Source organism: Scyliorhinus canicula, chromosome 2 (genome assembly GCF_902713615.1).
Source record: "Scyliorhinus canicula chromosome 2, sScyCan1.1, whole genome shotgun sequence".
Taxonomy (NCBI): Eukaryota; Metazoa; Chordata; class Chondrichthyes; order Carcharhiniformes; family Scyliorhinidae; genus Scyliorhinus; species Scyliorhinus canicula.
Window position 1 is genome coordinate 134,303,707 of NC_052147.1, and position 12,533 is coordinate 134,316,239.

General features: G+C 48.1%; 1 protein-coding gene across 2 annotated transcripts in view; it reads left to right on the forward strand.

Moving 5' to 3' along the window:
• Positions 1-12,533, forward strand: part of LOC119958485 — a 705,387-nt gene that overhangs the window by 597,725 nt on the left and 95,129 nt on the right. For both annotated transcript variants that reach the window (XM_038787045.1, XM_038787049.1), the window contains one exon: positions 8,207-8,294. In XM_038787045.1, coding sequence (XP_038642973.1) covers positions 8,207-8,294 — 88 coding nt within the window. The remainder of the gene's footprint in view (positions 1-8,206; positions 8,295-12,533) is intronic.

Below are 12,533 nucleotides of genomic sequence, written 5' to 3' on the forward strand. Positions count from 1 at the left end.
TGTGAAGCTAAAGGTCTACTTCCAAGAGGTAATAGAAATTTGTGATGCTTTCTCCTACTGTTCACTTCTTCCCACCCACCTCTTAATTACTGCCTCTGCTTCATCTCCCTCTCATGCTGCAGCCAAGGGGAGGCAGCTACTAAAGCTTCAAGAATGGGAGCAAGTAGTATGTCCCAGAACTCTTGCAGCAACAACTTCTTCACATTCAGCACCACTCCCTGCAGACTTCACCAACTATAAGCAATTCCTCAAAACAGCCAACAGTTCCACAAACTTAAACAGAGCAAATAGAACGTATAGAGCAACTAACATGCATGTTGTTTATGATCCCTTTAAATCAAATTTTACTGTTGGTGTCCTGAACACATGTTTACCTGTGTGTATTTAAGTAGAGTGGCAACATTGAAAACAACAGTATTGCATCCAATCAGCATTACAGGCTGACTGATATCACAATCTGACTACCCTACATTCTTATGGCACACACTTTAACATCCTGCACTCACAAAAATGATGTTTGGTGCACACAGACGTGAGAGCAAGCGACATGGGTGTCATTTTGGTACCAAAATAGCACCAATAGCATCAAAACTATGGGTGCTACAGAGCTGAGTTTTGTGGCCTATGTTTTCTTTGGTGTTTTCTGTGTCGGGTGATCTTATTCTGGGCAATGTAACATATAGTGTTATGGGCCAGGGTTTAGAGAACCCCAAAGTGTAACATGGAGTTCACCTGACCCACAACTTTTAATAGCTTGTGGTATGGGGAACACATGGCCCACTCTGCAGGAGTGGTACAGCAGAAATGGAAACCTATTTTTGAAGCGAAACAATGTTTATTCTATGAACTCAAGTTAACCTTTTTAAAAAATACAGTGAACATCTTAGCAATCATCAATTAAAATACAATCCCCAAAGAATACAACACTAAGTAACCCTTTAAGCTTCCCTTTTAACATCCATACAACTTAAAACACCTTTTACCAGAAGCACATCAGGTTAAAGTCACTACTGTTATTGGTTTTAAATCACCAGGATCAATTTACAGTCTTTAGATTACAAAGAGAGATTCATACACCTTCTGGCTGTGACTGCAGCTATCCAGCTCTGAAAACGAAACTGAAACACACCCTGCAGCCTGCTTAAAAATGAAAGTAAAAAGCTGACAGACAGCCCAGCTCCACCCACTCTCTGACATCACTGCAGTAGTAAACACCCATTTCTAAAGGTACTCTCACTACAGACATTTATATACGCACCCATTTATAAGCACCCATTTCTTAAAGGTACTCTCACATGACAATAGCAACAATCAACAGAAAACTGTTCAACAGGACACTGAATACAGAGACTCAAGGATTTCACGACTATATGTTAGCGAACATGTTTAATCTCACAAATGATATTTCAGTTTAAGTGCATTGAAAATAATTATAGCATTAATGCCTTTTTGTTGATATTCTAAACTGCTGGTGCAGTGGGCCAAGGGGTACTGGGATATTTTAAATCATTATTCAAAATCTGCCCCATTATCACAGTGGCTATGAGCCTGCATTATGTGGTACTAATGTCAAACAGATCAGAAGGTTCCAGGTTGAATTTCAGACTGTGAACAATGGAAAAAAAATAAAGACTTGCGTTGATATACACCATCAACCATTTCAGGGCATTCCAAGGCACTTTACAAGCAACAAAATGCTTTTGGAATGTAATCAATATGGAAAATTTGACAACTAATTTGACCATAGCATGGTCCCACAAACAGCAATGTCATAAAACCATAGAAGGGTTACAGCACAAAAGGAGTCCATTTGGCCCATCATGCCCATGCTCTCTGAAAGAACAACTCTGTCCAAATCCTAATCATTTACCATGTAAAAATTCTCTTCCTCATGTTTTCCTCAACTCTGGCCAGTCACTTTAAATTGGCATGCGTTGGTTCTTAACCCTTCTGCCAGTGGAAACAGATTTTCTTCATCCACTCTGCCTCTTTATAAAGCCCAAGATCCCACCTACCATTTTAAAACACTTTCTCAACCTATCCTGCCATTTTCAACAATTTCGAAGCAAACTCCTCCAGATCTCTCTATCTCTGCATCCACTCTAGAATTGAACCTTTTATTTAATTTGCTTCTTCTCATTCTTTCTATCAAAATATATCACTTCGCACTTGCTGCATTAAATTTCATCTGCCATGCGTTAGCCTACCTATGTCCTCTTGAAGTCTATCCTTCCTCTTGAAAATGACATATAATCTGTTTTTAGTGATGGTGATTGAAGAATAAATAATGGTCCAGACTCCCCTGTTGTTTTCAAAATAGTGCGATGGGATTTACACCTGATCAGATCAACAGCACATCCAAAAGATCATACCTCCAACAGGGAAGCTCTCTCTTCGTATTGCACTGAAGTGTTAACCTAGATTTTGCATTCACACGTTTCTCGAGTGGGATGTTGACCCACAACGTTCTGACTCAGAGACATGAGCATGACCATGGGCGGGATTTTGGGTCTCCATTTGCAGGTGGTAGAAATGGAGTGGGGGGGGGGCAAAATATTATGGGCGCCAAGAATTGGGGATTTATGGTGGTGAGATTTCCTGCACTGAATGTCCCCTGTCCTGTTCTACTGCGGGATTCTGTTCCCGCAGAGAAAGGTGGGGAGAAACTCCTTTGAATTCGTTATTATATCATTTGCGGCAGTTCCATTTTAACCTGCCCGACACTCGATAATCTGAGCCACAGCATTGCAACATAAAGCCAGCAGGTTTACAACAGCTTTTTATAAATGAGAACCTGGAGACCTCACTTCTCAGAGGTAAGCGTTGGGTGGGGAGGGGGGCAAGCCAATTCTTGGGGCTATTTCTGAGGAGGTGAGGGGGGTGCTATGCTCCGAGGGGAAAGGGGTTGAGTACTGCAGGCGGCCATTGAGCTCAGACAGTGGGTCCGTGGAGAGATCTAATGAGAGCAGAAAGGCACAAATAGGTTACAAAAAGCAAGGCTTAATGCATTGACAACAGTGATTTAATCCTTACATAAGTGCTCACCATCTACAATTGCTTAACAACACGAGTGCTCACTAAACTTGCTTCACCTTTCCAAATCTACCACTACGTCTTGATATCTGCCCAAGATTCACAGCAGAGATGGAGGTAGCCTTCTGTCTGCCATGCCCTGTTGTCTGCGATGACTTTGGCGAGCATCCTCAGGGGTCAGGCCCCAGCTCCTTTCGGGGTGCTGTGGTGTGATAGTGCCACCCACCTCGGTGTGCCAGGCTGGAGCTAGAACGATCACAGAAGGTCAGAAGGACACTGAGGGTCAGATGGGCCACGCATCCTCCTGGATGGAAGGTCCTGGGCTATAGACCAGCCTCTCCTCCACCCTAGGGGTGCTCCAGGGCCCCTGGAGTGAGGTGCAAAAGCCCCACCATCTTCTGGCACTGGCAATCATGAATGCCCACAAGTGTCTGCACCATGGAGTTCATACTCTCCACCATGGAGCTCATGCTCTGCACCATGGAGGACTCGGCCTCCACCAGTATAGGGAAGAAGTCCTGCAACTAATGTGTCCACTGAGACGACCACCCTTGTAGTGTTGGCCTGGCTGCCTCAGAAAGACAGCATGACCTCCTCAGACAGAAGGCATTGGGCTCCTTCAGTTGGCCTTGCAATCCGATGAATCATGCGAACATCCCTCACTGATGTTCCATACTCTGCCATAGGCCAACTGAGTCCAGAGGGACATCAACTGACTGGTGTTCATCAGAGTCCTGACATCCAGTGGATCCCAGGGATGTCTGCCTGCTGTGAATCAGAAAAAGTAAGGTGCACATCAATTAGAACAGTACAGCACAGAACAGGCCCTTCGGCCCTCAATGTTGTGCCGAGCAATGATCACCCTACTCAAGCCCACGTATCCACCCTATACCAGTAACCCAACAACCCCCATTAACATTATTTTTTAGGACACTAAGGGCAATTTAGCCTGGCCAATCCACCTAACCCGCACATCTTTGGACTGTGGGAGGAAACCGGAGCACCCGGAGGAAACCCACGCACACACGGGGAGGACGTGCAGACTCCGCACAGTGACCCAGCCAGGAATCGAACCTGGGACCCTGGAGCTGTGAAGCATTGATGCTAACCACCATGCTACCGTGCTGCCCTTCAGTTGTGACCCTGAAGTCTCTCTACTACTAAGACCCACCGAGGTTTGGCTGTGCACTGATAACAATAATAATCTTTATTATTTTCACAAGTGGGCTTACTTTAACACTGCATTAAAGTACTGTGAAAATCCCCTAGTTGCTACACTCAGGCACCTTTTTGTGTTCACAGAGAGAGAATTCAGAATGTCCAATTCACCTGACAAGCACGTCTGTGGGACTTGTGAGAGGAAATTGGAGCACGAGGAGGGAACCCACACAGGCACAGAGAGGACATGCAGTCTCCGCACAGACAGTAACCCAAGCTGGGAATCGAACCTGGGACCCTGGCGCTGTGAAGCAGCAGTGCTGACCACTGTGCTACCGTGCCGAATGTGATGGAGGGTGCGGCTAAAAGTTGTGACACCTCTTTCAGGTGCACATCCAAAAAATCCTTGAAACAGTTGTCTGGGCTGACCCAGCTTGAAGTGGTCTGGCTGCTTTGTGACCTGCTGTGCTTGCAGGAGAAGGGAGATGACATTAGTTTATGAAAGTGGCAGAAGGATATAATAAATAGAACTCACTTGAGTTTGGCGAGATGATGGAGCTGTGAGTCAAAGAACAAAGAAAAGTACAGCACAGGAACAGGCCCTTCGGCCCTCCAGGCCTGCGCCGACCATACTGCCCGTCTAAACTAAAGTATTCATCACTTCCGGGGTCCATATCCCTCTATTCCCATCCTATTCATGTATTTGTCAAGATGCCCCTTAAATGTCACTATCATCCCTGCTTCCACCGCCTCCTCCGGCAGCGAGTTCCAGGCACCCACCTCGTACATCTCCTCTAAACCTTGCGCCCCACACCTTAAACCTATGCCTCCTAGTAATTGACCACTCTTCCCTGGGAAAATGTCTCTGACTATCTACTCTGTCTATGCCCCTCATAATTTTGTAGACCTCTATCAGGTCACCCCCTCAACTTCCATCGTTCCAGTGAGAACAAACCAAGTTTATTCAACTTCTCATCATAGCTAATGCCCTCCATACCAGGCAACATCCTGGTATATCTCTTCTGCACCCTCTCTAAAGCCTCCACATCCTCCTGGTAGTGTGGTGACCAGAATTGAACACTATACTCCAAGTGTGGCCTAACTAAGGCTCTACACAGCTGCAACATGATCGACCAATTTTTATACTCAATGCCCTGGCCAATGAAGGCAAACATGCCGTATGCCTTCTTGACTACCTTCTCCACCTGTGTTGTTCCTTTCAGTGATCTGTGGACCTGTACACATAGATCTCTCTGACTGTCAATACTCTTGAGGATTCTACCATTCACTGTATATTCCCTACCTGTATTAGACCTTCCAAAATGCATTACCTCACATTTGTCCGGATTAAACTCCATCTGCCATCTCTCCCCCCTCGACTCCAAGCGATCTAAATCCTGCTGTATCCTCTTGACAATCCTCATCGCTATCTGCAATTTCGCCAACCTTTGTGTCATCCGCAAATTTACTTATCAGACCAATTACATTCCTCCAAATCATTTATATATACTACGAACAGCAAAGGACCCAGCACTGATCCCTGCGGAACACCACAAATCACAGTCCTCCAATCAGAAAAGCACCTTTCCATTGCTACTCTCTGCCTTCTATGACCGAGCCAATTCTGTATCCACCTTGCCAGCTCACCCCTGATCCCGTGTGACTTCACCTTTTGTACCAGTCTACCATGAGGGACCTTGTCAAAGGCCTTACTGAAGTCCATGTCGACAACATCCACTGCCCTACCTGCATCAATCATCTTTGTGACCTGCTTGAAAAACTCTATCAAATTAGTGAGACATGACCTCCCCTTCACAAAACAGTGCTGCCTCTCGCTAATACGTCCACTTGCTTCCAAATGAGAGTAGATCCTTTCTCGAAGAATTCTCTCCAGTAATGACGTAAGGCTCACCGGCCTGTAGTTCCCTGGATTATCCTTGCTACCCTTCTTAAACAAAGGAACAACATTGGCTATTCTCCAGTCCTCTGGGACATCACCTGACAACACCTGCCTCCTTCAGTATTCTGGGGTAGATCCCATCAGGCCCTGGGGACTTATCCACCGTAATATTTTTCCAGATGTCCAACACATTTTCTTTTTGGATCTCAATGTGACCCAAGCTATCTATACACCCTTCTCCAGACTCAACATCCACCATTAATTTTCTTTCTCCTGCCCATCTCCCCGGCCAGGGAGACAGTCCTCTCAGGAAATTTTGCCATTCGTCCGCCCTTTGGTGCTCTCTCCCAACTGTTGTGAGGCAGCTTTTTCTGCAGGAGAATAAATGGAGAGAGTAATCATGTCATGCTTTAGGTGTGTGTGAGTGGGTGAACAACGATTGATGGGAACAGTGACTTACCCTTGGCTGAACTGAGGAGGCCATTCATTCTCGTCCTGCACTGCACTCGCGACCTCTTTTGCAGGGTTAGTGTTTACCAGTGCTGCCACTGCTGCCCATGCTGAGTTGTTGGCTAACTGGAGGGTCCTCTCCCCGCCTGAGGGTAAAGGATCTGCAGTCTCGCCTCCATCACGTCCACATTCTGGCCAGGTATCGGTCTGAAAATTTTGGCACTGCCTTCCCAGCAGCCATCCTCTGCTTTGGACTTGGAGCAGGTACTGGGGAGGTATTTAACTGGAACTCCCCAGTAATTGAAGCACTCAGCCTGGGGGGGATGGTCAAATCAGATTCCACCCTTCATCGAGGTAGCATGAAACCTGAGAAAATATTTTTTCTCTCTAAGTGGTAAAGATACGGATTGAAAAACTGCCACAACCTGCCCGACTTGATGCTTTGCCAAAATATCAGAAATCTTTTCCCAATTTCCTCACTTTTACAGTCATCAAGATGTTGCAATTGTTGTTAAGCACCCCAGGACTGGGTGTGTGTGTGTGTTTGGGGGGGGGGGGGGGGGGGGGGGCAATAGTCCACAACATGTGCTCATAATTGCTTTCTCATTGCTGGAATGCACAAATTCAGATGGGAGCAACAGTGGTAGTGATAGACTCGGATTTACTGCTTCTATTTACTGCCTGAGCTTGACATCAAGATTGACTACTTGGGTGAGCTACTCGAGGGGCGACCAAACATAGAATCATCAAATGGAGAACCTCTTCACCACTGCAAACAATTCTCCCTATTTCATAGAATCCCTACAGTGCAGAAGGAGGCAATTTGGCCCATTGAGTCTGCACCTACCCTCTGAAAGAGCACTCCACCCAAGCCCACTTCCCTGCCCTATTCCTATAACCCTTTCGCCTCACCTACACATCTCTGGACACTGAGGGACAATGTAGCATGGCCAATCCACCTAACCTGCTCATCTTTGAACTGTGGGAGGAAACCGGAGCACCCGGAGGAAACCCACGCAGACATGGGGAGAAAGTGCAAACTCCACACAGTCACCTGAGGCCGGAATTGAACTGGGTCCCTGCCTCTGTGAGGCAGAAGTGCGAACCACTGTTGCCACCATGCGGCTCAAAACTATTCAGTACTTTGAACGCCGCTATGAAATATCCCTTTAACATTCTATACTCTCAGGCAAACAACACAACTTAGCAAGTCTGGACAGCCGAAGATTTGCATCCCTGGAATGAATCCCTCCACCATCGCTAAAGCCTTTTCACATCCTTCCTAAAGTGTGATGGTTAGAAGTGAACACATTTCCAGATGTAACCTAACCAGGGTCTTATAATGGTTCAGCATAACTTCCTTGCTTTTTTACTCTGTGGGGAGCAATATGGTCTCATCTGCCACCATTACATGACTGAAATTGAATGGGGAGGAAAGCAGGCATGAACCTGCAGCTTATGACAGGGAATCAAGTGCGTTCAAGGACCAAACTAATGTCCCATCCATTTGTCTGTATCACAATTCATAGCTGCAGGGAGCTTTGCTATTCTGCATCAACTTAAAAATTTTGTATGTAAAAATCCTTTGGTTTGATAGGAAAAACTAGGCTAAGCATCTTTATAAAAAAAATGATATAATTGCATTTCATTGGCTGCTTTGTACAGAAGGAGCGTACGGCAAGGGAACTGAGCTGGAAGATAGATTATCACCTACCTGGTTACAAGAAGCTGTCAGCCTCCAGACAAAATGCAGGTGGGCTCTTTACTTCCTACATATCACATGTTATCAGTCACTCAATGAAGAGCCCATCTCCCAGCGGAAGCCCATATTTTCACAAAAAAACTCAGTGAAATTAATTAGGCAATGTCACGCTTGATTTTATCTTATTTGGAAATAATTTATTACCCTTTCTGCAGGATCTATTAGTGCACAGATCAGTGTAATTATTCATTTGCAAAGAAGCTCAAGGGTAATTAGATGGAGGAAGCTTTAACACCCAATTGTGTTAGTGTCCGCAATCAGGAACACTTTTACATAAAGGAATAATTGGTCACTGATTTGGATAGAAGGACCACATTATCAGCAGAGAAACAGCTGATTTTTATGCAGAAAATATTGTTACATTTAATACGAAAGGGACAATGCTGGAAAATCTCAGCAAGTCTGGCAGCATCTGTAGGGAGAGAAAAGAGCTAACATTTCGAGTCCGATGACTCTTTGTCAGATTTAATAATAGTTTGATTTTACACAAATTTAAAAATTTGTGATCTGCTGAAATTACCGGGCTTTACTATTTATTCTTCAGAAGAACTTCCTTTCAGATGACAATGAATGCCTGCTGGATTTTCACCCCAGCTTTTACGTATTATTTCTATTGTCATTTTATTCTTTTCTTTCGAACATAAGAAATAGGAGCAAAAGTAGAACATTTGCCCCTGTTGAGCTTGCTGTGCTGCTCAATAAGATCACGACTGATCATCTGCCTCATGTTCACTTTCCTGCTTGCTTCCCATATTGCTTGGTTCCCTGAGTGATGAAAAATCTGCCTCCCTCCACCTTGATTGTATTTAATGGTGGAGCATCCACGATTCTCTGAGACAGAAAGTTCTAAGAATTTACAACCTCTGAGTGAATCAATTTCTCCTCATCTCAGCCCTCAACGATTGACCCCTTATCAGTGTCTACCTTGTTAAGCCCCTTCAGAATCTCAGTGAGAACACCTCACACTCCTATAAACTCCTGAGAGTACAGGCCCAATTTACTCGCCGTTTCATCATAGGCCAACTTCTTGGAACTGATCTGGTGAACCTTTACTGTCCTGCCATCAAGGCAAGTATATCCTTCCTCTGATTCAGAGACAAGGGACGGGATTCTCAGTTTCTGCGTCTAAATTATGACGTCAACGCAGAATTCGTGGACTTTAACGACAGAAAAACTGAATTTGCTGAATTTGCCAGTCCCATGATTGGCACTCAGGAGCCACATATACACACTGCACTCCCCACACACACCATCCCAGGAGCAAGATGCCAGTGATGAGAGCGGCCCCGAGGTTTCATGATGCCAAGTTGAAGATCCTCTTGGATGTGGTGAAGGAGAGGCGGACAACTCTGTGTCTATGCCCAGGAAGGAGGCTGCCAGCCGTTCGCTGTGCCAGGGTGCAGGTGGCAGAGGCCGTCAGCGCAGCGGGCAACACCGCTGGGAGCAGGAGAAGACAGGAAGGGCCAGATCTGTGGCCCCTCACTGTGGCAGAGCAGAGGGCTCTGGCCATGGTCGGCGGACCGATGGAATGGGAAGTCGCCGAGGTGGAGTTCAGCCACAGGCGAGGAAGTAGGACCCGGCTTAGTTGCAGTTCCCCAGGACATGTGTCAACTCCTCCCACCCTATACTACCCCCACACCACACCACCTCCACACAAGCCTCACTCCCACACCACCTTCACCCCTACACCACCCCCACTCCCTCCACACGCCCATCTCCACCACTCCCCAGCCGTGTCTAATCATGAGTTTGTCTTGTGTCTTGCAGGACCTGCTGTAGATGGGGGGGTGCACCTGCAGCACCCCGTCCCCAGCCAGTTCCACAGCCCAAGCCCCTCCGTGAGTCGAGCAGTGACAGGGAGAGCAACTCAGAAACCAGCCCTCGCCCGAGACTCAGGACACCCCAGAGCTCAAATCGGAGGATGACACAGATTTCCCATCACAGCTGTCTCCAACACCATCCACCATCCCAGAGACACTCACCTCGGTTCAGCACTTTAGTGAAGAGGATCCTGGGACACTATCTGGTGCTCACCACAGGCAGCACGGTAGCATTGTGATTAGCACAATTGCTTCACAGCTCCAGGGTCCCAGGTTCGTTTCCCGGCTTGGGTCACTGTCTGTACAGAGTCTGCACATTCTCCCCATGTGTGTGGGTTTCCTCCGGGTGCGCTGGTTTCCTCCCACAGTCCAAAGATGTGCAGGTTAGGTGGATTGGCCATGCTAAATTGCCCTTAGTGTCCAAAATTGCCCTTAGTGTTGGGTGGGGTACTAGGTAATAGGGATAGGGTGGAGATGTGGGCTTGGGTAGGGTGCTCTTTCCAAGAAAGGTGCAGACTCGATGGGCCAAATGGCCTCCTTCTGCACTGTAAATTCTATGAAACAGCTGATCTGGAACAGGAGGTGGAGATAGGAACACCCGATGGGGCTGATGATTGGATGGAAGGCCGAGCCCAGGGGCTAGCTGTTATCCAGATGACTTCTGGAACAGACAGTCCCATCCATTGTGAGATACAGTAGCAAAGCCAGGACCTACATGAGGGGATGTCGGCGAGCATCCAGCACCTGCAGGTGCAGTTGGAGGAGTCCAACCGAAGCAGGAGGTGATGCTGACAATGTGTGCCACCCAGACCAACATCGCACATGTGGCGTCCACGGTGGATGCATTGGAGGCGACCGTTTCGGTCATGGATCAGCATGGCCACGGCATGAACTATTCTGTGCAGGCGCTGGCTGAGGTCCAGTACAGAGTTGTCATCTTACAGGCAGCCATGTCTCAGAGCCACCTGGTCATCGCAATGGCCCTCCTGGGCATGGCCCAGTCACAGCAGGCCATGGCTGAGAACGTCGGCAGCATTGCCCAGGCGCTGGCCAACGTGGCACAGACACAGAGGGAGGTGGCCCAGTCCCAGGGGGAAATGGTGCAGTCACTAGGTTACACAAACCCAGAAGGTGGTAGCACAGTCGCAGCGTGATGTAGCAGAGTCCCAGACAGAGATGGTTCACTCCCTGTGCTCCATGATGCAAGCGTGCAGACCCTGTTGAGGTCAGAGCGGGTCTCCAGGACTGGTAGTGTCAGGCGGCGGGGAAGCCTTAGGGAATAGCTCCGCTCGCATCCCTTCCTATGCAGTAGCCGGGGAACCATCGGCCACCCTGAGAGAACAGGAGGTGATGGGGCCATGCCAGTGACTCCTGCAGGGGAGTTACCGGAATACCGCAGTGCCTCGGACGCTCCCTTCCCCTCCTGTCCCTGGTGCATCTGGTGGGGAGCGGGCAGAACAGAGTGGATACACGCCACCTGAGAGACCCGAGCAGGAGCCGGGTACATCCAGGCCTGGTCGTCCCAGAAGTCACCCGACAACGGGGATCCAGGTCGCAGGGCAGGAATCACAGCTGGCCGTCTTTATTCCTGCTGTACCATCTGGGGAACCACCTGGGTTGGCAGTATCCCAGATGTAATGTTAGGGTCCATAAGGCTAAAAAGTTAGACACCACTTAAGTTGGCATGCGTGCAGGTCACAGTTTAGCTATAGGGGCTAGGGCACAAAGCTGTACATATGTGACACATTAAACACCTGTTACAACCTGCTTCTGTGCTCTGTCTGATAGGTGTAAAGGTTAGCTGTTCTGCTATTCTGAGCTGGCTAGAGAGAGGATGCGGGAGAGGGTGTGGGAATAGGCTGGCATTGTGGATGGTCTGGGCACCCCCTCTGACCGTCTCCACAGCCGTCAACCCAGGGATCCGATGGGACCATGTAATGGAATGGCCAGCTCACATGCAGGGATCTCCCAGGTGGGCGGTGGAAAGTGCTACCGTGGGCAGGAGTCAGACGATGCAAAGTACCAGAGCTCATCACAGAGCGGGATTGTCATCATCCTCCATCCCATGGACCAGACCCGGCGATACTGCCAACCCACCCCATGGTGCTGCAGGTATGTATCATGGAGGGGGCTGCAAGCAGGGGGGGCAGCTGGGGAATGAAGGGGGGGTGGTGTGGGGTTGGGATGCGGTGTCCGTACCCCCCCTCCATCTAGTAGATGAACCTAGAGGCGATCAAAGCGTCCCATGTGCGCTGCCCTGGTGCACACATCGTGCGGCTTCCCATGCCTGCATGAGCCCCATGTCCTGCTCACCCTCGCCCTCCCCCACATCCTCCTCCTCTAGCATGTCGTCTCTCTGCTGCATAGTATTGTGGAGGACACAGCAGGTGTCACGCTGTGGACGACTCTA